At 34.6% G+C, this 26998-nt stretch overlaps 1 protein-coding gene across 2 annotated transcripts in view; it reads right to left on the reverse strand.

Moving 5' to 3' along the window:
• Positions 1 to 26998, reverse strand: part of LOC120889078 (SH3 domain-binding glutamic acid-rich-like protein 2) — a 167663-nt gene that overhangs the window by 129849 nt on the left and 10816 nt on the right. For both annotated transcript variants that reach the window (XM_078019703.1, XM_078019705.1), the window contains exon 2: positions 25883 to 25984. In XM_078019703.1, coding sequence (XP_077875829.1) covers positions 25883 to 25933 — 51 coding nt within the window. In that variant the 5' untranslated portion in view covers positions 25934 to 25984. The remainder of the gene's footprint in view (positions 1 to 25882; positions 25985 to 26998) is intronic.

Raw genomic sequence — 26998 nt, forward strand, 5'->3', positions numbered from 1 at the left:
TCTAAGCATTTTCTTGCCATAATAAAATGTACATAACAGAACATTTAACATTTTAACCATTTTAAGCATATAGTTCAGTGACATTAAGTACATTAAGTTGCTGTCAAACCATTGTGACAATCTATTTCTGGAAAAGTTTTATCTTCCCAGGAAGGAGCACTAAGTTTTAGGAAAGATTTTAGAAAAAAAAATTTAAAAATATAAAAAATATAACAGAATATTTTTGTGCTTTCAGAGTTTAGAAAGGTCTTTTTGAGAAACAGGAATTGAAATCTTTAAGAAAAAGTTTTATGAATCAATTAGACCATATTAACATTTAAAACATCTGTGCATCTAAAGATACCATTTTTTAAAAATCGAGAGAAGTCACTAATAAAGAAAATATTTGCAATGCATACGGCCAATAAAAATTTAGTGTAGAGTGAGTATACATATACATTAAACTTCTACAAATCAATACAATCAAATAACAACAGACATGACTGAGTACACAATAGGAAACATGAAAAATGTTCAATCTCACCAGTAGTTAAAAAAAAAGTACATCAAAATAAAAATGGATGCTATCTCAGACTCATAAAATTAGTAAAAACGTAGTTTGATGATACCAAGATTTGGAAAGATTAGCAATGGGAGCTTTGATATATTTGTGATAGTGTAGAGTTGTCATCTGATATATTTGTGATAAATTTCATGTGTGCACAAAGACATCACGCAGATACACAAAGTAATATCACCAGTAATATTACTTTGATATTAAAAAAATCACCAGTAATATTAATAAAACATTGGAAAAAATCTAAATATTCATCAACATAACAATGGAAAAGTGAATTTTAATATATTCATACACAAGAACAAAAGATAAATCCTAAATGTAATATGAAATCCTGCACTAGATTGGAATAGGGATAAGTTGGGAGAATGTTCTACTCTCTCTGCATTTTGCAACTTTTCTGTAAATATAAAATCATTCCGAAATAAAAAGTTAATTTTATTTTTAGAAAGAATAAATAGAGCTATTTGTATCATAATGGATAAATCTTACAAACAGAATCTGAGAAAAGAGCAAATTGCAGAAGACACATGTAGCATGTGTATTATTCAGTTTTCCCTCACTCTAACAAAATACCCAAGAAAATTAACTTGTAAAGAGAAAACGTTTCTTTTGGCTCATAATCATTGAAGTCCTAGTCCATGGTCACATGGACCCATTGCTTTTAGATCTATGGTGTGGGTGTCAGATGGTAATGGTGGGGAGCAAGTGGAGGAGCAAACTACTCACCCTATGGCCAGGGACTAAAAGAAGCAGAGGAAGAAGCCAGGATCCCACAATCCCCTTCAAGGCACAAACAAAATGACATAAAGGTCTCCTACTTACCCTACCTCCTAAATATCCACAGCATACCCCAAAAGGGACTCCCTGAGGACCAAGCCTTTATAACACGAGGACCTTTGGGGGACTCTCAATATCCAAATGACAGCAGTCTGTAACCAACAATATAAATTTAGAAGCATTCAATATACTGTGTCTTAATCAATGATACATACATAGGTTGATTTCAAATATATACATGTGAATGATGAATACAAAATTCTGAATATTAATGATGTCTTGAAGGTGAGGGGACTTTCATATGATAGGATGTGTTACCAACCGAACTTAAATTGTGTTTGCAATGTTTAATTTCTCCAGTTGGGTGATGCAACATATGCAGATGTGGTTATAATATATATTGTGGTTATTATATATAATAAAATATTAGATAATTTTTAAAAATCAGTGTATCTAAAAAGAAGGAAGGAAAGGAGGAAAAGAGGAAGAGGAAAGCAGTACTAAAATGTAAAATCATCATCTTGTTCACCTTGAGCATATGCAATTTTTATTTACCAAATATATCTCAATAAAGCTGGGAAAAAAATTTAATAAGCCTAATTTTTGACAGTAGTGACAAACAAAAGGAAGCACAAATAGAAAAGAGTAATATTGACTTCTTATGGTTTCTGTGTAAATAATCTAATACAGGCAAAATGTCTTAAAAATAATTCTTATTTCTCTTGTGATATGAGATGTTTTTACTATACATAAATAAATAAATTAGTGGGATGACCCTATAGGGAGGTGAGGTGGTCAGGAGAGTGAGCCGATGATAGGGACATTCTTCTCACTCACACACACTGCCATGTCAGACAGAACACTGGCATTAATGTGCTTTCATTCCTTATGACTGAACACGCTCTTTTGAGTGTTATCCTTAAAAGCATCTATTTCTACATTTAGATGTTCCTTATGGTGGAAGAACAGCAACAACAAACAGATTATTCTGCAAAACACTATGATTCCTTATGGAAATTTTGGAATACTCTGATTTATTTTATTTTCAATTCGTTCTTCATTTTGTCGGCGCCAGTACTGAGGCTCCACCTAGGGTCCTTTTCTGTAATTACATACATATTCATTACAGCCCAATGATAGCAATATGTAAAGCAGTTATGCAAATAAGAGAGAGTGGTTGAGGTCCCCCCACCCCGGTCACACACCCCCGTGGGCATGGGTCTAACACATAAAAATTAGATTTGGTCACTCCCAGGAACTGAACGCTAAGGCAGCGAGTCATGATGGGTTGCTCGCCAGGCAAGGATGTGGTTAACTTCTTATCGCTGGTCTTGGAACACTGCCCTCCAGGAATGCAGCCAGGTAACCTTTGAAACAGGTGGTCCCAGATCAGGGAGGGGTAGTACCGTGGAGAAACAATGACTCCCTTGTGCATCACTAGGACCTGCTGGCAAGGAAAGGCGGGAGAGGCTTACATCAGCTGGAGGCAGAGAAAGATCAGAGAGCAGCCCCAAAGAATTTGGTATAGAAGTTGCAGCGCTTCATTTAAGATCTCGATTGTGTTTTAAATCTCCGTCCATTAGGTTTCCAACCTTTTCCTTCTCGTCCAGTGGACGATTCAACATTGAATGATGCCGAATGATTTGAGCTAGCACCCCAGAGTGTTTTGACTCACACCTGCCATCTGTCTGCTTAGTCACCGTGCAACCCTCCTTCCCCTAAGTGATGATTTTTATTTGATATAGGAATTGGCAGGCAACAGTTGTTGTGTTAGGAGATTGCTGGATTCCCAGTTTTCTTTATTCTTGTGATGATAGCAGCATGGCGCATTAATGTTTCAGATATTCACTTGGCTTTTTCTTGGAACTACCATATGTTCCTAAAGATATTTAGTGTGTGGGGAGTTGTAAAAAAAAAAGAGAGGGAAAGGGATTTTTTAAAACAAATGTTATTCTAAAATCGTAGCCACATAGACCAACACTACTCAACATAAATCAAAGTGGAAATCTCCCAATTTATTCCCAAAACCATTCTGCAAAAACTATTCTGACTTTCTGCATGGTAGTCTTACTCTGTGAAATTTGGGTGTAAATTCTTTATAAAGAAGGAAGTATAAAGAGCAAATTCTCTGCCTATGGTTTGGAACCATGAAGTTTAGGCAAACAAATCCACTTAAGAATCAGGATACAAATCAGAGGCATAGTTATTTAGCTTAATACTTATTAAATATGTTAACAAAAATTCAATTTTGAATTATTTCATATATATTTTTCAATTATAAACCTACATATATACAGTATAGATAATAAAAATAAAATAAAATAAACTTGCTTATATGTACCACTCTGAGGAAAAATGAAAACTCTTACTATAAAATATACCACAATAAAATTCTTACCATAACAAAGTAAAAATAAATTTAAATTAAAAAATAAAATTTAAAAAGGTAAAAAATAAGAAAAGATGAAAACTCTAACATATGCCTGAAGTCTTATTCTGTGTCCCCGACTGGGATCACCATCCCTCCCAATATACATTACCCCCTGCTTCTTAGGTTACCATTATCTTGAATTATGAGTTAGCATTCTTTTATCTTTCAATGTAGTTTTTTGATATATGCATCCCTAAATATATTTGTTGGGTTTTGCATATTTTTAAAAAATTTTGTATAAACAGAACTGCAAATTCAGTACTCTTCTGTTACTTTAAAAATATATATTTTTTAGCTGTAGTTGGACATGATACCTTTATTTTATTTATTTACTTTTATGTGGTGCTGAGGATAGAACCCAGTGCCTGCTAGACAAGCACTCTATCGCTGAGCCACAACCCCCAGCCTCCTGTCACTTTCTTTTTCATCTGTATTTTATGTTTGAGAGCTTCATTCATGGGAACACATGAAGCAGTAGTCCATTTGTTTTCACTGTGGTATATTGAGTATTCTCTTGTATGAATATACCACAACTGACCTTTGTGCTGGTTCTAGATTTTACTGTTAAAAACAGTACAGCAGGTCTGGGGATATAGTTGGTAGAGTGCTTGCCTTGCATGCACAATGCCCTGGGTTCAATCCCCAGCACCACCACCAAAAAAAAAAAAAAAAAAAACCAGTACTGCAATGGGAGCTGGGACTGTGGCTCAGTGGCAGAGCAGTACAGTGCTTGTCTAGCACATGTGAAGCACTGGGTGTGATCCTCAGCACTGCATACAAAACTAAGCAAATAAAATAAAGGCATGCTGTCCACCTATAACTACAAAAAAATTTAAAACAAAAAACAGTACTGCAATGAATATTTTAGTTCCTGAGTCTTGATGTATATATGTGAGGGCTTGTTTAATCTAGGGTATTTATCTAGGAATGAAATTGTTGGTACCCTAATGGTGGGTACATCTTCCAAATTATTCTCAAAGTGAGTTGGACAAATTTATCCTCTCATTTATACATGAGAGTTCCTGATATCCCTAATCCTCAGAAGCACATTGATGTCAGTTTTTAATTTTTTGGCCAATAGTTTGGATATAAAATGGCATTTTTGCCTTTTTCTGATTATAAATGAAGATGAACATCTTTTTATCTATTACTAGTCATTGGTTTTTCCACTTCTATGCAATGTATACCTATTTTTCTATTGGTTTGTGTGTCTTTTTATTGTAGTTTTAAAATAATACAGAATGCTATTTTTTGTGTTAACTGATGTGTTGAAAATATATTCTCCTGGTTATGACTTGCTTTTTTAACATTGTCAAAAAAAAAAAAAAGTTGTTTACTTTGACACAGTTTTATTTATCTAGTTTTTATTTTATATATTCTGTCTCTTTTTGTTAAGAAATCCTTTAGTAATACATGGTTGCAAAGGTAAATTATATTTTTCCTTAGAAATTTTTAAAAGTTAGATGTTTTTAATCCATTAGGAATTTATTTTTGGTTATGATATTGATTCACATAGAAAACTAATTTTTTGGCATTATTTGTTAAATTACATATTTCTTCCACACTATGATGTTAATATCACTTACAAATTTGGCTGTGTTAGGAATACCTAGAAACCAAGCATAGCATAATTTTGGGGTATGTTTCTGGGGATGTTTCCAGAAATTAATGTGTGAATGTGGGTGGGCTTGGATCCATCTCAGTGTGGATCCATCTCAAGCTATCCAATTGACCAGGGATCTGGGGAGAATAAAACCAGAGAAAAGATGAATTTGTCTGACTCTGGAAGCTGGAACACATTCCTCCTCTCCTGTTGTTGAACATCAGAATCAGATACAAGGGGTCTTACACTAGCAGCCCCCTCCTTGGGTTCTCAGGCCTTTGTCCCCAGACAGAATTACATCATCAGCCTCCCTGGCTCAGGAGCCTTCAGACTTAGATGGAGCCATGCTTCTGGGTTTCCAATTATATCCAGTTCTATCAGCTTTTTCTGTAGACTTACTTTAATAATTACATTTTTTCTATAATATAGACTGATTTTAAAGAAGTGCTGAGAGGTCAAAGAACGAGTTTAAATCAGTTACATCAATTCTTAAAAAAATTAATTAGCAAGATCTCATTTTCTCTAAAAATGTGAGACATCACATCACATTGTATAGGAAACCCGCTAATATCAGTGGATATAGATCTTACATATTTTATCCCAGGTGGCTGTAAAATGAGGTCTATCTATGTTGGGAGAAACTGAGATTTTAGTAAAATCAATTAATAAGAATTATTACGAGCCAGGTGTGGTGATGCGTGCCTGAATCCCAGTGGCTCAGGAGGCTGAGGCAGGAAGATTGAGAGTTCAAAGCCAGCCTCAGCAAAAGCCAGGCACTAAGCAATTCAGTGAGATCCTATCTCTAAATAAAATACACAATAGGCCTTGGGATATGGTTCAATAGTCAAGTGCCCCTGATTTCAATCTCTGGCACCTCCCCCAATTATTATGTACTCAGTTCTATTCTATTCTAAATATCATGGAAAATATATAAATGGAGCAAAATACAATTCTGATTTTCTAAAGATTTATAATATTTTGCGGAAACAATGGATACTATGACTCCAAATTTTGTAGTTCTGACTGTAAGGTGGAATGCTTATTGTGGGATAAATATTCAGAGAAAGGAAAAGACAGTATGAATTGAAGAGGTCAGAAAACTTTTTATAAATAAAAAAAGGATTTTTAAAAAAGCAAGCAAAAAAGGGAGAGCAAAATCTGGCACATAACACATATTTCATAAATATTGGTGATTTGAATGACACCAAGAATTCTTAGCCACATAGGTACAAAAGCTGTAGTTCATAGTTCAACAGTAAATTCATTGCTAGTTTTAGTAGAATGAATGAATATATCAAGAAGAAACTGAACCACCACATAATTGATTAATCTAGTTTTAAGACCATGAAAGTGTCATGGCAATGTGAAGGGAATGTAATTTAGGAACGTGAAAAAAATTATAAAGGAATCAATGACATTAAAGACACATTAGGTCATTGAAAGTGATTACTACCATATTAGTATCTAGTAGGAAATAGGAAAGAGTCAAAGATTACTTCAAACCTGTAATACATACCATACTACTGATTCCTCTTCCACCACACACACACACACACACACACACACACACACACACAAATTAAGAAGTTAAAAAGACTTTTAGTAGGTTTGAGGAGTGTTATGCCTTGGATTTGTGTCTTGAAAATTTAGGTGTTGAAACTTAATGACCAATGTGAGTTGAAAAGATTGTTTGATGAACACCAGTGAGATGTCCCCTAGAAACTCTCATAATTACTTGGGAATAATCTAGAGGGGAGAAGGGGAAAAGTCTGGATTTCTCAAACTTACATTACACCAGTGAATTTCACTCTACCAGGGACAAGACCACTTATGCACAAAAGGTATTTGTAAATGTGTATGGACATTTTTGTTTATTGTAAGAATCGTGGGACTCTACAGGCATTTAGTGTGTTGGGGACCAGGGTGATAAACTAATGCAATGCTCAGAGCAGTCTCACATGAAGAATTATCTTTTTACTCAGAATGACAACAAATAGTGCCTGTATTGAGAAAGTCTGCACTATATTGATAATAAATACTATTATAAGCTATGAAGTTGTGCTTTTTCTTTCTTCCACAATATTTAAGATGTCTGATAAATCACAAAACATCAAATGTATTTATTGAGCATTAATTTACTAGTAAAGGATTAAGGCAGAAGTAGAAAAAGACACAGAATTTGCAAACTCAAGGTAAGTGTAAACTAATATTGAATTTTAAAAATCTAAAAATTGAATAAAATACAGCATGGTTTTATATTCTTAATGTTTTTCTCTGCCAGGCATGAAGGCCACTGAGGGAGGCCTAATTGTTATTGGACTCATTTGCTTTTAAAGAGGTGGAGAATTTTCTTTTCTATATCCCATGAGAATGGAAATTAATGTAGAAATTCAGAGAATAAAGCACTTAACGAAAAATTTATCATCTATGTTCTCCAATTCCAAGGAAAATAACACATAAATTATTCCAAGAATAGAGATCTCTTTCTTTTGTGGCGGAGGTAAAAAAGAACAATTATCTAAGCTGAATGTATTCCTCCCTCCCTAAGTAGGTTTAATATTATATTCTCCTGTTGTAAAAAATCCATTTCTTCCTTGTTCTCCTGCCAGGGAAAATTTCATTTCATTAATCTAAATGGGAATTTTCAGAATTAAAAGAGAGGGGAAAAAAAGCTTATCCAGAAGAAGAGGAAGATGCTAAGCCAGAAGCAGCAGGGGATGTGCCAGGAGATCATTCCGGGTCAGATATCAAAGAGCAAGTCCACCTTCAAGAGCACAAGCTGCTGGGTCACCATCATTTCCACTCTATTACAATTACAAAAGTGGAAGGCAGATTCTAGCCCCTCATACATAATGTATCATCTTATTACCCATCTTGAATGTTAAAAAGATTCAGTCCTGTGAAACTCTTGTGTATTTTTTTTTTTTTTGAGAATCCTTACAAATGAAACTATGGTATACAAATTCTATTTCAAGTTAAAAAAAAAATAAACTCACTGCAAATTGGAAAGCTTTCCTTGTTGAAAGAATTTGGAAAACAGGAAGGAAGCAAAGAATGCTAACTTTGAAGCCAGATAGTTCAGGACCAAATATTGACTTTCCTCTTTCTTATGTGATTGGGCATATTTCTTAGCTGTAGGTGCCTCATCTGTAGCCTCAGAGATTAGCATTAATTTTCCAATAAAATATCACGGTTGAAGGAGTAAAAGACTCAGAACTTGCAAGCCCAAGGATAGTACATATTAGCACTGAATTTAAAACACATAAAAATTGAATAAAATGCAGTGCAGTTTGATATTCTTAAAGTTCTGCCCTCTATAAAGGTCATTGTCTTTTTAAATTTTATGTACAAACAGAATAATTCCCTTTTTAGCACGTACTTTCTCATATATCACTAGCAGAAAACAGTTGGCATTGCTTGGAAATCTCCTTAGTCAGTTCCACAAATTTATTAGGTATATTTTCTATTTTCCAAGGCACCCCCAGGTGACAGTTTTACCAATTGTTTCATTACTAAATAGCATGAGTCACCATTTTCCTAGCCTGCTTTAGCACTTTACCTACTGCTATTCCAGTCTCCACTAATAGTTTGTTCAACATTTTTCCAGCCTTTGCTAACAGTTCTCCAGCTATTGTTCTGATCTTCATTAGCAGCCCTGGTCTGCTGCGTTTCCATCTCTGACATTAGTCCTAAAACAAGTGTCACATATCTTAGATATTTGTTGTGACAACATTTACTTTTTTATGTCACGTTTTATGTCAGTTAATCTTTGTTTCTAACAACCTACTCCAAAGCATAGTCTCTTAAAACTGTAATTGTTAATTGGCTCATAATTATATACATTGGCAACTTTGGTAGGACATACGGAACTCTTGGTCTCCTGTAGACTCACTTATGTGGCTGCATTCAGCTGGCATGTCACCTGGAGCCTGGTTCTTTTTGAATGGCCTCCCTCTTATGGGTTGCTGGAGAGACAGGAGCAATTGGTCGGTCCACATGTTGCCAACCTATTGCAGCGTGGCTTTTTGTTTTTTTACATGGTTGCTGAGTCTAAAAGCAGAAAGGGAAAGTTTCAACATGTAATAACTTTTGAATTCTCTGCTTAAGTCACACTTTCTACTTTTACATTAGCCCAAATGTCATTTGGCCAAGCCAAGAGTTAAGTGTGAGAGGTGACCATCTAAGGGGTGAGTGAAGGAGGAAAATTTTGTAAACAATCCATCACAGGTGGTAATGCCTGAGCTTGGTTTTAAAGGATACATAGGGCTTTATAGGTAGAGAAGGGAAGGATCTCACTTGCAGAAGAGGAAGCATTGTATTCAAAGCCATGGAGAAATAAACATTATTACCTATTCTGAAAACATGTTTTTGCCCTTTCTTCACATTGCTTTAAACAAAAGAACTTAAGTTATTTTTTAGTCTCACATTTGAATTGCTACCAATTAGCTACCCTAGAAGAAATCTTAGAAACCACAAAGACAATAGTACAAAGCCTCCATGCATGCAGTTGACCCAACTTTCCTTTCAGACTTCAGATTGTCACCACTTTCTAATTGTGAAAAAAATTTAAGACCTAACTCACAATAAACAAAGAATAAAATGAATTATTAATATTATTTCTAGTTTAAAGACAACTTGAGTTGTGGTGTGGTGGTAGGCAGTGCATAAAAACAATAAGTAAATGTCCAAAGTTGTTGAAGAAACAGACTTTGCTGGCTATGATGAATTTTATAGCTTTGTCAAGGTAGGAGAAACAATGAGTCAGCAAAACTTATTGGTGATATGCAGAAAATGTTTTAACCAATGGGTAGTTGGTCTGTCCTATGCTAAGGTACCATCACATAACCCTCCATATTCTAATATTCTGAAACTGAAAGAATCATCTAGATACATTCTGCATTTAGCTGCATGGGTCAAAACATTTTGCTATCACATCATTTTATGTCCTACTAAGTTCTCTGTTTTTTACATTTTACCTCTATTTGTCTAGATGATGAAAACGTTTGCTCTGTGTAACTCAGCTTTGTGTCTGGGCTCCGTCATGAATTTTACGTGGTGTTGAGGATCGAACCCAGTGCCTCACGCATACTAGGCAGATACTCTACCTCTGAGCCACAACCTCAGCCCCTAAAATGAGAGTTTTTAGGAGAACTAAAAACTCTTTAGGAGAACACTTAAAAGCTTTAGGAGAACACTTAAAAACTGGTGAGCTAATCTGGAGTTTTATAAAAGTATTCTTAATATTATTTTTTGGCAGAGGTGTGGGGGGAAAATTAACCTTAGAATATTAGAGTTAAACTGGAGATTGGCCAGTTCAGCCTTTCGTTTTAGCCCTGCCCAATGAACTGAAGGAGCTTTTTTAAAGCTACAAAACCATGTGATTGAAGGACTGAGATGTTAACCCAGCTAACCCATGATGGTCCTAGGCTTTAATGTGGTTACAGGGAGAAACAGGTCATGCCTCTGATCAAAAGGAAGTTTTGTGGTATGTGATAAAGACATCACCATGTCATAACAATTTCAAGAAATTACTTAAATATTGATATGGATCCAAGTTCCAGGTGCTTAGGATAGACAGTGAACAAGATCTAGTCCCTATCTTCATCAAGGCCAGTTTAATCACATAGCTGATCATTTTGACATCTTGTGACTGTTTGCTCAGGCATTCATTTTTCAACAAATATTTCATAAGCACCTAATAAGTGCCATCTCTGTTCTAGGTATCAGAACATTCCTGTTAATCAGAAAACAATCCTTGCTTATAATATAGTATTCTTTTAAAAATGTATTTTCCCCCTCACAAATATATATTCACACATAAGAACAATATGGCATAGTACTACAGTATTTTTTAGCAATCAGGATATATGAAATTTAACCTTGACTTTGCCTCTTAAAAACCATATGACTTTAGTAAATTGATTAGCCTTTTGGGGTTCCAATTTACTAATACATAAAATAAGAAGAATAGATTAAATCTGTACTATCCAATGTAGTATCAACTAGTCACATATTTCTATTTAAGTAAAAATTTAAATATATTTTCTTTCAAAATTTTAAAGATTCACTTTGTTTATTGCACTAGCCATATTTCAATTGCACAAAAGACCCATGTATCTCGTGGTTACACTATTGCAGCTGTAGCATTCCCATCATCCTGAAAAGTTGTGTTGGACAGCACTAGAGTATCATTTTCTAAAGACCATTTTAACCCCAAAATTAAAGGTTAAATAACATGAGCAGGGACCAGACAAACTCAACCTCTTAAAATGCCCAGAAGAGGCTGAATTTTCTTTGTAGAGCGACATAAAGTCACTGTTTGAAAATCATCTAATTATATCACACATTTGTTAATGAAAGTGAATACTGAACTTTCTATTGTAAGCATGTTAAATGCAATACGTTAGAATACAGGGAGAGCCAGGTTATCCTCATCCAATGGACCTTTTGTGGCTATGATTCTGCAAGTTTGACTAAGGATGCTTTTCAAACGAAGCTCTTCAGAGGAGAGCAGACGTCCTACTCCTGGTGAGAAAAGAGCTGGTCATCCCATTAAGCCAAAAGCTGTCTTGCACGGCTGATGCTCTTAGGATGCAATGACTTCAATTAAGAAACTTACATTATTTATTTTCCTCTTAATGCAGATTTGAAACAATTTCTACACAAAACTTTCCTTTTCTTCATTATGCTGGAGTCTAAGCATTGATAGGTTAAAAAGAGCTCCTACTGCTCTTTGTTCCTGAATTTCTTAGCTTGAAAGTGTGAGTAAATAAGGAGATGTGTGGGTCTGAGTGTGTATGCTCATCCTGGGGAAAGGCGGAGAAAAAGGCACAATAAAGATAATGGCTAGAGAAGAGTCAGAAGTCAACGCTGTGCTGGAAACCTCTCATCCTCCTGCCCATAGCCACTTCAATATGAACATTTTGAGTGTGAGAAGCTAAAGCAGTACATCTCTACCTAAAATGGTACAGATAGTTTACCTGGCTGGAAACGGGTGGGGCAGAGTCAGAGAGGGCCTTTTGTATAATAGTTGGAAATAATTTAAATGGATCTAAAGAAAACACTTCTAGATGTTGATATTTTGGTGATTGTATTTAGAATTTTAAAAAATATTTTATAATCCTCATAACAACCTTATAAGGTAGGAATTATCATTGTCTCTATTTCAAAAATTAAGAAACTAAAATTTGGAGAACCTAATAATTTTCCTAAGATTACAAATTTAGTAAATGACATATATCTGGAGTCTGAAACCAGGCAGTGTGATGCCAGAGACTATGACCTTAGTGATATAAGCATATTTATACATATATATACACATATATTATATATAAAAATATATAATATATACATATACACACATACGTGTACACACGAGCATGTGTATATTGTGCACATGTGTATTATTCATGCATTATGCACTATATATAAAACTTGCTTACTAATTATAATCAATAATAGTGTTACATATATAACATATAATACCTGTTTTTTTTTGTGTGTGTGTGTGTGTGTGTGTGTAAATGAATGGTCTTTGCCTGCTTTTGAGAGTGTTTCTAAAAAAACCCACACAACTGTTTTTACTCTAAGTTTGTTACAAGGGAAAGAAACTTGCTCTAACATACCTATTTTACTAGCTGTAATTAAAAAAAAAAAAGTCTTGTACAAGTAGGAATAACATTACAGGAGGAAACCAAAGAACTAAACAGACCTTAGAAATAAGAGAATTAAAGCTCCTCTTTAATCTCTGATCCTCTTCTGCAGTACTCTTAGTTTCTCCTTCCCCATACCTTCTCCCTACCTGTGTCTATGACCTGTCATGGGACTGAGTGTGGTACCTGAGTTACTCAAAGCTGCAGTACTTTATATTAAACCTTCTATATCTTTTATTTAAAATTCTCCAGACAAAATCATATTGGTTCAGTTTGTGTCAAGAGTCCACAGGTGGTCTGAGCAGATGGAAGGAGTGTCAGGGTCACCAAAACACAAGTGTGACTGCCTATGTCCATGCCTTCAGTAGACATTGTGTGTGAAGGGCAGGATGTGGAGGGAGGGAAAGCTACCACAATCATGTTTAGTATAACAGTGAAACAGATCTGAAAATACCTTTTCCTCAACCCAAGTACAGTGCAGTAAAATTGTTACTGTAGTTTATTTAGATGTATATTTGCCTTAAAGAATATGGAGTGGATTATGACAGTAGTTTAAAATATTTCCAAGATGTTTGGAATTATAATAAGTAATATTTGATTGTATAGCATGCAAATAAGCTGTTTTGTAATTTTAAAATTTATAATACATATTAGCCTATTTTGTGTTACCATAACAAAGTACCTGAGGCATGCAAACCTTATAAAGTAAATAAGTTTATTTAGCTCATAGTTCTGAAGGCTCAAGAGGATAGTGCTAGCATTAGCTTAGATCTAGTGAGGAACTCATGGTGGATGGCATCACAATGGACAGAATGCATGTCGAAGAAGAGATTGCATTTTGAAACAGGAGGTTAAAGAAATGATTCAAAGATTGAGCTTGCTCTTGTAACAGTTTGCTCTTGTAAGAACTCAGGCGTCCCACAGAGTTAACTGAATCCCTTTTGAGGGCAAAGTCCCTAGTGACCTGAGAACCTCCCACTAGTTCCACATCTTAAAGCTCCATGACCTCTCTAAGTGCAACTCTGAGGACCAAGCTTCCAACACATGACTCCTTTGGGGACAAACCACATTCAAGCCATTGAGAATTGAGAATATATGGTGGATGATTACACTGGTTCTCTGTTTCCCCAACTCTGTCAGATACACAAAGCGGTACATGTCTTCTTCCACCAATACCACTGTATTTATATGTTGATGATTCATTGAAAATATTTTGGATATAGAGGACTAAATAAAATTTATCACTAAAATTATTTTGTCCTCTCCTCTTTTAAAAACATGGCTATAGCCAGGCATGGTGGTGCTCGCCTATAATCACAGCAGCTTGGGAGGCTAAGGATCGCAAGTTCAAAGCTAGTCTCAACAACTTAGTAAGGCCTGAAGCAACTCAGAGAGACCCTGTCTCAAATTAAAAATTAACAAAAATGCTGGAATGTTTCTCAGTGGGTAAGCATCCATTCAATCCCCGGTACCAACCAACCAACCAACCAACCAATCAACAAAAACATGGCTGGTAGAAACAACTAAGCACATATGTGGCTTGTATTCAATTTCTATTGGGCTGTGCTATTTTAGGTCATTATGATTTGTTTTTCTGTTCCTTGCAATAAAGAAATTCTAATAATTGTAGGGTCAGAACTAAAATGTTTCAAATATTGTATCCTAAATCCTTATACACTCTGTAAATTGTAATTTAAAAAAATTTTTTAACTGTATTTGGACACAATTCCTTTATTTTATTTATTTTTTTATGTGGTGCTGAGGATCCAACTCAGTACTTCGCACATGCTAGGCGAGTACTCTACCATTGAGCTACAACCCCAGCCCCCATAAATTACAATTTTTATGCCTCTTTTTTTTTCCCCATTTCACAAATTCTTGTCTCATAGTGCTATAAGTGCTTCTAGTCATCATTATCCAGTCTGTGGTTATTACAGGTACTTACTATCAGTACATTATTTAGTCCATCCCAGCCTCATTCTAACCTTTATTTTTCCTTCTCATTTAAATGTGTTTCCTTTCACTAATTTCAATATCTAAGGTACCCCTTTTCCCAAATTTATGTCTTATTTAGGGCACATTAGGAGTTTACTTCTTATCCTCTCTTCTTTATTCCTTCAGTTTCCCAAGATGGAGTACTATTTTTCCCACATTGAATTCCTTCCTGAACTACTAGCAAAGCTGTCTCCTTCAAAGCACCTCTCTCTCTCCTCCTGCCCTACCTCCCAATCTCATTCACCTTTTATCTGGAAATAATTTCAAGTCTAGAAAAATTGGAAAAATAAGAAGAGTACAAATAATACCCATACATTACTCAGTTTTTGCCTACTGTTTTATCCCCATTTGATTCCCCTTCTGGGTACAACACATCGGTTTCTTTCTTTCTTTCTTTCTTTCTTTCTTTCTTTCTTTCTTTCTTTCTTTCTTTCTTTCTTTCTTTCTTTCTTTTTCTTTCTTCCTTCCTTCCTTCCTTCCTTCCTTCCTTCCTTCCTTCCTTCCTTCCTTCCTTCCTTTCTTCCTTTCTTCCTTTCTTTCTTTCTTTCTTTTTTGAAATCATCTGAAAATCATATGCATCATGGTTTCTTAGCCCTAAACACGTCCAGATATGTTTCCTAAAAACAGAGGTTATTATGGTTTGAATATGGGCTCAAGTGATCCATCTTCCAGCCTCCCACCTGGCTGGTACTACAGGTGCACACCACCACCCCTAGCTTCATTGATCTAATACTTTTATTTTGGGATTCTAATTTTGTCAGTTGACCAGCCATGTCCTTTATGGTATCTTTGTTTCTTCTAGTAAGAATTCAGTTTAATATCAGGTATCACATTTTGTTTTCATGTCCCTTTATTCTCTATTCTGGAAAAACATTTCCATAGTCTTTCATGACATTTACAACTTTGAAAAATACACACACACACACACACACACACACACACACACACACACACACACTGCTTTCTAATAGAACATTTCCAATTTTGAGTTTGTCTTGTTTCTTCATGATTAGATTTGTGTTATCCACTCTCAGCCAGAATGTTTGAGTGGTTTTGAATGTTTTTTCAGGTGTCACATCACATGGTGAGACACACAATGTCTGCTGTTCCTCATTGATGGTGTTAATTTTGATCACCCATCAACACCTTGAAAATTATCATTTTTTTCTTTGTTAACTATGAAGGAATCTGCACAAGACAAATATCCTGTTCCTCGAAGATTTAGAATACATTGATAATCTTGTCTGTTCTATTACCATAATGGTGTCAAAAAATGAGGATTTTTCTCTTTTCAGTACTCCCTCCACATTTCATAGTCAGCACTCTACATTTTACTGGAAGAAAATATACATACATATGTATTTATTATTGGTACAAACTCACATATTCCTATTTTTTCCAAAGGTTTAGACTCATTACTGTACATAAGTTTTTGATGGTCAAATCATCCCAGATTTGACCAGTGGGAGCTCCCCTCATCTGGCTTCTGTGTCCTTGTGCCAAATTGACAACCTCCTCTTCCTTCTCCTTCTCCTCCTTTCTCCTTCTTTCTAGTGCTGCTTACTTTCCGGCATATTCAAATGTTTCAGATTCATCTTGTGCCTACCTTGTCCCAGCAATGGAACCAACCATTCCTCCTAGAATCCCTGGTTTCTTTCTTCATTAGAGACTAGTACCTGAGCATGGGGTATGCGTGATGTTATGCAATGTCAGTTCTCAGGTCTTTTCACTGGATGGAAGTCTTCCTGTTTCCTTTTCTCAGCAGTACCATTTATGCCAGTCATCCCTAGCTACATTTAAAAATATATATTTTTAGTTGTAAATGGACATAATACATTTATTTATTTGGTGCTGAGAATCAAACCCAAGGCTGCACACATACTAGGCAAGTGCTCTACCACCAAGCCACAACCCCAGCCCCGCTAGCTACATTTGATTCTTTCATCCTGTGTGAATCAGCAATACACTGTTATTCTACCAATCAACGTTAATCCCTGACTTTGCTCATTTACAAATCCAAGATAGCTTTTCCATTATTGTTTGGAAATTTGGTACATGCTTGCTTCATTTCTTCTCTCATCTTGAGCCCTGGAAGGTATATCAGTCTTGTGTGTGTGTGTGGTGTATATGTGTGTGTATGTGTGAGATCAGGTTGATTTGTTCCATTTTACATTCTCATTTTGCCAGTTCATACATCAAATTGGTCTACCATTTAGAGAATACTCTTCTTCCATCAGCTTTAGTCCTTTTTATCTTGTTAAACCTGATGGACTAAATCTTTTTATCTTGACTTGAATTTTTTCATTAAGTCATCCATTCAATTTATCAGTCTTGTGTTTGGTATTCCAGATAATATGTGAAAGAAAGACACACCATGTGGTAGTACTTCTATTTACAATGCACGCCACCAAAATATTGATAGTATTTTCACTCAGATAGATATTTATTTTACTAATCTAATGTTGCATATGCTTGAACTTTTTCATAATTAAAAGGTAAATTTGAAAATACACAAAGTACCAAGAATATATCCTATAAGTCCACTTCCGCTCATCATCAGAAGTTTTTGCAAGCAACAGCTGTCACACCACTGATCTGGTGGACAATTAGGAATGCTCTTGTGATACATCATTCTTATATAGTAGAGAACTGAAGTAGAAGTTTTTTTCTATTTATTCTAATAAATATTTAACAATGTTTAATTAATAGTCTCTATGGTTTAAATAACCTCAAATACATGACTTTCTCCTTTGAAAAAGGATTTTTAAATTTACATATATATGATGTACTTATGCAACCATGTAGAACTGGATTTGACACCAGCTTCTAGCGTTAGTTATCCTTATTCAGGTAACACCCTAAGCCATTGATTACAGGGTTTATAGAGGTTGGCCCTTCTATATATGAATACTCTCTTCTGCCCTAACTGTGCTGTCTACAGTCTCTCTATCTCTGGAGCTGAGCCTTATACAGTAGTTCCAGCAGTGGATTCTGCACACATCCTCTTACCTGTTTTTCATTCCCTACAGTTAGGTCCCTTCCTTTCTTGAATATATCACTCATTTAGGTGAAATTCATTTGACTTTCATAGGAAAACAATGTGCTGAAGTGTTCAAATCAGTTTTCTCTCCTAGGAGATTCACATTTATGATATTAATTTGCATAGTAAACATTCTTTCCTGATAGCTCCAAGGAAAACAATAACCTGGTCTATTTTGGGTGATCATAAGTTCTTAAATCAGTGAGGTTCAAAATAATAAACTATAATATCTATAATAGCTTGTCCATTCCAGCCTGATTAATTCCAAACTTCCTGCAATTAGGGTAACTTTCCTCCTGGAATCACTCTGGGGAAAGTTTTACATGCCAAATGAGACATATAAATGAGTAATTGTCTTATAAAATATTAAAATTTACTTAGGAAAATGATATTATTTGGACATCCAATGTTTGTGGCTGAAGCAAGGTTGTGTCCTAGCAAGCTTATCCACTACTAATTACAATGCACTTTCTTTTAGTGCCCATTTAGTCCAAATGTAAATATTCCAAACATAATTATCTTTGGAAGGCTATGCTCAGTAATGGTGCTACAATCTGGGAGCATTCCCAGTGGAATAGCTCTAGTTTTCTCATTTCTCTATTAATAGTTCCTCACATTTTTTTCACATTACAGATGTTCTTTGAATATTTGTGCTGGATGCTTTTTTGTTACTGTATGAATTTACATCTTATATATTTTAATAATTTGGAAAACTCAATATCTTTATAGGTACAAGTTTTTCTCTTTATGAACCACCCAAATTGTTATGAATTTTTTTAAAAAAAACAGGATACGTATTAATTTTCATGATAATTAAAATGTGACCCACAATAATAATTCTGTATTTTTCTTTTCCCAGTTATCTTTTTTAACATCACTTAGCTTTGAAATAAAAATACAAGTTGTAGATACTTTGTAAATCTGTTGATTAAAACTCAAAGACTTTTATGTATTTTCATCAGAGATAATTAAAATTTATATAATATAACTTAACTTGGATATCTAGGAGTCTATGATAGTGCATCAGAGAAGGAATCTAAATTGACAATTTTTATTTTGTATGTTTCTCACAGGCAGAAAGTCATGAATTGTTGTAAAAGTAAATACATATTTTTTGAGTTTTCAGAGGTACTTTATCCTTTTCTAATTCAGAAAAGTCAAGTATGTCCATGTTAGACAAATCAGAACATTTATCTTAAAAACAAATAACAAAATTCTTGTAGTTCTAGAATTCAAAGACAATTAACGTTTTTGCATATTTAATAAAATTTTAGTTAAGTTTATTTCTTTTTTTAAAAGTTGCTACATTTGTGTTGTCTTAATGATTTCTCAAATTTAGAGGAACTGATGGTGTTTTAAAAATGAAAAATTTCACCTGGCATGGGGGTGCATGCCTGTAATCCCGGTGACTCAGGAGACTGAGGCAGGAGGACTACAAATTCAAAGCCAGCCTCAGGGATTTAGTAAGGCCCTAAGCAACTTAGAACCTGTCACAACAACAACAACAACAATTAATTGCAAGAAAAAATATGCCATGTCCAAATATTAGTGCTAAGAATTTTTTGAATAGTACCTAAACAAAAATAAAAAATATGATAAATAAAACTTCCTAAATAAAAAAGAAAGGATTATTCAGGTTATTTATCAAATCATTCTGATTTGATATTTATCAAATAATTCTGATTTGATATTTATCAAATCAGGGTAGTAAGAATCTTTGTTTATAATCTGTATCTCATATAATTTCATCAAACACACACCAAAAGTATTTAAGAATTTAATAAAATTCAAATTTTATAAAGGAGAAACATAAAAAAAAGCCAATATCCAATCTCAGCAAGTAGAAAACAACTAAATTTGAAATAGTGAAAGATGGCACACATACAAAAATGACAAATTTGATTTTAAACATTACAATTTTTTCGATAGCAAAAAATATAATCACATTTAAAAGACAATAAGCTGAGGAAAAAAGACACACTACATAATATAAAATATTAGTCTAAAAGCATAAATGTATTATTAAAAATACAAAGTCTCCACTAAACCCATTCATAGAAGTTATGAAAAGACAGTTGCCTAGGTAAAAATTAAACATGTTAACAAAAGCAGAAAAGTCTAATGCCATTAGAAAACTCTAAAAATATTATCAAAATTAAAGTACTAGATACAAATAGATAGCTCTTTTATCTCTCCATTTCATATTTCAAAAATAAAAATACTGAATGAGGGTATGTGAAGGAGGTAGAAACTTACAAGGGGAGGGATGCAGGGGGGATGAGGACTGAGGACTCTGACCTTTTACAATTTCCCTTATCTGCCAAAGTTCCCCTGGTTGCCAAAAGTAAGCCCACCAAGAGTATCTCACAAACACCTCCTATGACCTGGTCCATACCCTTGTTGTAGCCAGTCACCATTTTCCTCTTGAAAATGTGACCCTCTGATGCTTAATAAAGTATTGCTGATTCTTCGGGGTTTGCCTCTCTTTCTTTTTCCTTTTATGATTCTCTTTCATTTGCTTTCAGTAAGGATATAAACACCAGACATTTTCATACTTGTTGGGAGCATAAATTTGTTGAAAGGTTTTTGTTATTAAAATATCAGAAAGTCTTAAAATCATTGCATCCCTTTACCCAGTTCCACTTTTTAAAACTTTCACCTTTGAAGAAATTTTTTTAAAAAGTTGTAATATATAAACATAAAATTATTATACAAGTATTTATTTAAAAAAAAAGTGGGCTGGGGTTGTGGCTCAGTGGTAGAGCACTCACCGAGCATGGGTGAGGCACTGGGTTCGATCCCCAGCACCACATAAAAATAAATAAGTAAAGGTATTATGTCCATCTACAACTAAAAAAATATTTAAAAAGAAAAGAAAAGGAAAAAAAAGGTATTATAAGTAGTAATGTAGTTAAATATGTTATGTTATATGTCTAAATTAAACACATTTTAAGATAATTTTGAAGTGTTTAAAGAAAATATTTTGGGGAGTTATAATTAGCCTATAAATCAATTTGAGATGATTTGACCTCTTTATTCAGTTTTCCTTTCTAGAGACATGATATATTTTTAGCTTTTCTGTATGTAGGCCACAGAATGTTACTGTTGTTAAAGAAGTATTTTTCTTTTACATTATCTAGATAGATATTGCTAAATATATCAATATCTGTAATAACAATATTTATCTACATAATATCTCTCATATTCTCTAGCTAGATATTGCAGGTATGTTACAATAATATAATATATTTTATTTGTAATTCACTAAGCAATCATTTAATTTTCAAAATAACTTGAGGAAATTAACATTATGCTTTTCATTTTACAAATAGGGGAACTAAAACTTAGGAACTGTGAGCAACTTGCGCCAATTTGCAACTCCTGAGTGACAGACCCAGGTCTCTCTGACTTCTGACTTCAAATCCTTTGCTCTTAACCATGCCAATCTGAAATATGAAAGCTATTGAGTTTTATATTTTTTCAACTTATATTTCAATTGACTGAACTTTAAGATTTAGAGAAAAGTACATTTGAATTACAAATTTCAAATCATCATTCTTTATTCCCTCTTGCAGATTCCTCAATAAATCTCCTATTGAATTTCAAAGAATACTCCAGAAACAAGAACTCTCAAATGACTGTCAGCAGTGTTTGTCAAGAGAAGATTAGAAAGGCTCTATTAATATTTTTGCATACATTAAGTCATTTAGCACAAACTTTGTGATTTAGAAGTTATGTCTCCTCCCCGCAATCCCTGGAATTTCTTATAATAAAAATCTTATAGAAATTCCTATTAATTTGTTATACATTAGACAACCATTATAAAATAAGAGGGAAAGATGGGCCATTTGCCTCTTGGAAGCTCATGGAGATTTGAACTTGTGAGCTGAAGTTTCTCAACATTGTGACTCAACTGACTACATAATTTTTGAAAAGGTCATTTAAAATGGATGGTGACATATCATATAGTAGCTTATGAATAATAACTGTAGTATTTCCTTAAGATGAAGGGCGCTTAGAACACAGGATTAGATCATAATTTTTCCCAGAACATAGTGCCTTAACAGAAATATTTAATAGGAAAAAGGACAATCCATCTGTCTTATAAGATTTAATTACATCAGGACCTTGGTGTTCTGATGGTCTCTGTTCATTATGATTACAAGAATCATCTTTGCTTTGCTCTATCATGTTTGCAGGTTCATGCAAGTGGTGAAAAACAAACAAACAAGTAAGTCCAAACCAAAACACATACTGAAGTTTGGGGTCTCTTTTCACTGGCGCCACAAGTGTGGATTTGTTTTCCTGAGTTGATGAACTCTTCTGCACTCAGTTCATCTGGACATGTGTCTATTTAATCTAAAACGGAGGTTTTTTTTGTGATTTTGAAGAGGTTTGTAGGAATCCAGTCTTGCAGAGTATTTCTATATGACAAAACATACAAGCACCATCTTTCTTAGTATTCTGCATATTTTATCAAAGAAACTCTGGGACTGGCAGGTGAAAACTCAGAGGCCATGACACAGAAGGTGAGTTCTAAAACTAAAACTTTGTTCTTTGACTCACATCAATTGTTAAGTCTGTCTTTTCTTCCTACATCTGGCTAGTAGATAATGTAAGTGCTTCTCAAAGAAATAATGCAATAATGAGCAGAAAGCAGATTCCAGATTAAAACCTGAACACTCTTCAGGAGATGGAATCCTCTCTGATAAACTTTGGTTATGATTAAAATTGATGATCTGAATCATCAAAGCAATGAAGGGGCTAATTCCAAACCCTAGGGCACTGGGTCTCATGCTTAGAATACCTTCCATCTGAAATCCTACAATGTTCATGAGAAGTATCTACCTTAACTTGAATATCAAATGAGTGATATAGCGTGCTCAGAAGCTGGTTGTGGTTGGGCACAGTGGTAATTCCAGCTTCAGGAGAATCTAAGGTGGAGGATCCCAAGTTATAGACCAGACTGGTCCACTTAGCATGACTCTGTCTCAAAATAAAATTTCAAACAGGGTTGGGGATATATCTCAGGTATCTCAGTGGTAGAGCACTTGCCTAGTATAGTACACTGGAGGCCCTGGGTACAATTCCCAACACTGAAGAAAAAAAAATAAAAGAAAGAAAGCTAGGTATGCAATTCATAAGATATAGAGTCTCTGTTTTGACAGATTTTTCCAAAGCAGCTTGGATTATCTGAAACCAGTGCTTTATTATGCGTATGAATTACCTGAATTGAAGATCCTTATTTCATAGGTGTGGACTGGGCCTAAAATTCTGAGTGATTCATAGTCATGCAAATACTGCTTGTTTGTGGATAACACTTTGAAAACCAAAACCTTGACCAAGAAGATCCAGCTGACTTTTAGACAATCCAGTGTACAGGCAGCCACTGCTCCCTGAATATGTCAATACGTTCTACAACTCCACAGAATCTTCATCCATAGAACCTATAGATGAAGTTTTGCAATTCTGCAGAAATTGTGTATAGTTTAAAATATCTTTATAGCCTGCAATGGAAAAAGTCCACCAGTGGGATCAGAAATAGACCTCCAAAATATAACAAAAAAATGTCCTTCAAAAAGTAAAAGTCCTTCAAATTTTGGAAACATTGCATGAAAACTTCTGAATGACCTTCATTTGGCTTTCTTAAATGGTGTATATTTCTGAAGGAGCTCTTCAGATAATAGATGGGCATAGTACCCTTTTCATGTTCAACCAACAGTGCACCCTGGACCACTGACTTCTATAGATACTCTGCTGGGTTTTGCATCAAGTAATATGTCCTTCTAGGGCATTCACCAGTGAAAAATTAAAAGAAAGGCAAAGACAGAGACAGATGCCATGAGGATGACATTAAAGTACGTGTAGGACAGTTTTGCTGCACAGTCTAATAATTGATCCAGTATTACAGCTGCTGTGAAAAGGCACCTCCTGCAGCAACCAGATGCTTCCTGATAATATTCTATCCTAAATACACCATGTGTAGCAACCATCCCACAGAAGTACTGAACACTCTGACTCCTTGGCCTAGTGAGAAGAGCAATGTGTGATCATGAAACTAACTCTGTAAAATCATGTCTGATTGGTGGCAGGCCAAAACCAGGAAAGAGCAATTTTTAAAATATAATCTATTTGGTGGCAGATTTTTATCTGGTTGTAATAAATAAGAGACAGGGGAAATGGATTTGATGGTCTCATCATATATAAAAATCTAGATGGGCAGAGGATACAGCGATGAGAAATCCAGGAGCAGCTCAGTAAGCTCCATGGCTGGTCAAACATTTTTTCCCAGTGCATAGTCAGAAAGAAATATATTACTTTCCTGTACCAGTTCTAACTCCTTCCCTTTAGTGCCAAATTCCTCTTCCTGCTATCAGCAGCTACAATGCTCAGTCTCTCCTCTTGGCCTTCAATTAAATATTGTTTTTAATTATTTATTTGTATGTATAATACTTTACAGAAACCCCATGGTTGTGACATTTTCTTAATAATGATTTTTTTCTATTTATACAAGTAATAGAGATACCATGGAAAATGTGGAACTGTAGAAAACCAAAAACAACAAAAAAATGTTTTTGTTGTTGTTCTTAATTCTTTCTGATTAAAAACAACCACTATTGAGCTGAGGGATGTGACTTGGTAGCAGAACACTTGCCTAGCATAGCTGAGGACCTGGGTTCAATACTTAGCACTGCAAAAAACGAAGAATAATAAACACACACACACACACCACCACCACCACCAACAACAACAACAACAACAAACCACTACTAATATTTTGGTTCACTTCCTTATATTTTTCTCCTACTAAGCATTTAAAAATTAGCTTGTTTTGTTGAAGAACTATTAAAACACAAAAGAAATTTAAATTATACAAATGTGTTTGTATGAAACTCCCCCTCTCCCCCATGCCTACATTTCCTGTACCAATACCAAAGTCTTACTCCCCAGAGATAAACTTTCAGCAGTACCCTTGTATGTTTTTAAAAGCATTCTTGTTTGTTTGTGGTAGTTATTCTTAACCTAAAATAATACACATCACTTGTAGTTTTTGACTTGCTAATTTTAGACAGCATTTATCTACTTTTTGGTATGAAAGATAAGGAAATTAGGATACTTATAGAGACACCCTATCTTTCCCCTTACTGTTTTTTAGTAATTTTTTAATTGTTGAAATTTGATGTTGTTTCATAGTTTTAAGTAATTCTCATATGCTGAGATTATACACTAAATTTGGAAATGTAATCCCAGGGGAAAGACAAGAAAGGGGGAGTGGGAGGATCCAACTGTCTTCAGAACTTTTAAAGAACATTTCAGTGTGCTAGCCTCATCTTGAACAAAATTTTGCAAATGCTGCCTTTGAAGTTAGGAATTTTTCTGGGCATCCTTTAGAAAGGATCCCTCTTACCTCTGAAGTGTGAGGCTGTCATTTTTTTTTTTTATTCTTTGGTTTATTCCTTTAGTCTAATCTGGTTTTATTTCTATTTTCTAGAATTTCCTCAGACTGGTGATTAACTGCTGACATTCTCTGCCTCTCACCCTTAATATTATGCTCTTAATCTTTAAAACCTTTTTTTAAAAATTTATTTAATGTCTTTCTATTCACTGGGATAGTGGCCAGCAGAGAGCTAGATGTGTGAGTTCTGTCCACCACTTAACAAAACTAGGAATGATATTCTCCATATGGCCATTGCTTGGTTTCAGTCATCTTGTTACAAGCTTGATTCTTATTAATGAGATTAATTAATTTGGATCTCTCAAAGAACAAGGTCATAGGACCACGTCAATATTTGTTCAGATGCTAGGGACCTGATCTCCTTCTTACCTTTTGTCTGTCTTCTGCTACAGGACCTGGTCCTCTCATTGTTTCCCTCATTAGATCCAAAGTTGCTCCACCCAGGTACTTATGTGTTTCCCACAAACCATTCTGCAAAAACCAAAGGGAAATTAAGGAGTAATTAGGTCCCACTTCTATTTCAAACCACATTCACTTATTTACATTCAAAAATATTTATTTAAATGCCTTTCTAGTGCAGGGCCCTTTTCTAAGATCCTAGGCACAATGTAGAGAAAGAAACAGAGAACTGCTGTCCTCATGCTTACATTCTAGAAAGCAGGGACACAATATATCTTATTTGACTGCAGCTTTTAGGTCTGCACAAATTGTCAAACATTGGGAGGAAAAAACATGTAATGCTGCCAGATTAGTAAACACATTATCAAAATTCCTAGCTGGCTTATCAATACCCCAAACTGTCTCCTGTTAAAAAATAAATAAGAGTCTTTGCCCAAAGATCGGTAGATATTTAATAGTGATAATAATCATATTTAAAGAGACAGATATTGTAATTCAAATATTAAAAGTTAAAAATACCACCAATGTTTTACAATGCAGTATAGTTTAAAAATTGACATATGTATAAAATGGAACTATGAAAATATTATAGATGACATTTATAGAGATTTTTTAAGATGATAAAATCGTATAATTATTAAGCAAAAAATCATGATTCAAAATTATGTATGTAGTCGGATTCTATATATTAATTGAGTAGTCTCGGCTCAGCAGGATATTAATTAAAAGTGTATCCTGCCTACAGCCTCCCCCCTGCCCCCATTCACTGCTCTCAAGTATGCTTTGTTGAATTCCAGATTCCTATCATTATAACATTTTGGACAAATTTCACGATATTTTACTTTCTACTTCTGAAGCATACTATTAAAACTTCAGTTTCATTTCTGGTCAATTTCTTTTCCTTCCCTGCAGCAGAAGCTAGAACCTTGACAGTGACTGAACTTGGGGAGCAGTAGGGAGGTAGAACCCTGGCTCTGGAAGAGGGTGAGGGAAGGCACCAACTTCTTATATGAATGCCTGCTGTGGGGGGACTGCCCTCACTCCAGTTCAGCATGTGCAGGTTTGATCCTAGTGTCCCAGAGGCTA

This window comes from Ictidomys tridecemlineatus, chromosome 8 (genome assembly GCF_052094955.1).
Source record: "Ictidomys tridecemlineatus isolate mIctTri1 chromosome 8, mIctTri1.hap1, whole genome shotgun sequence".
Taxonomy (NCBI): Eukaryota; Metazoa; Chordata; class Mammalia; order Rodentia; family Sciuridae; genus Ictidomys; species Ictidomys tridecemlineatus.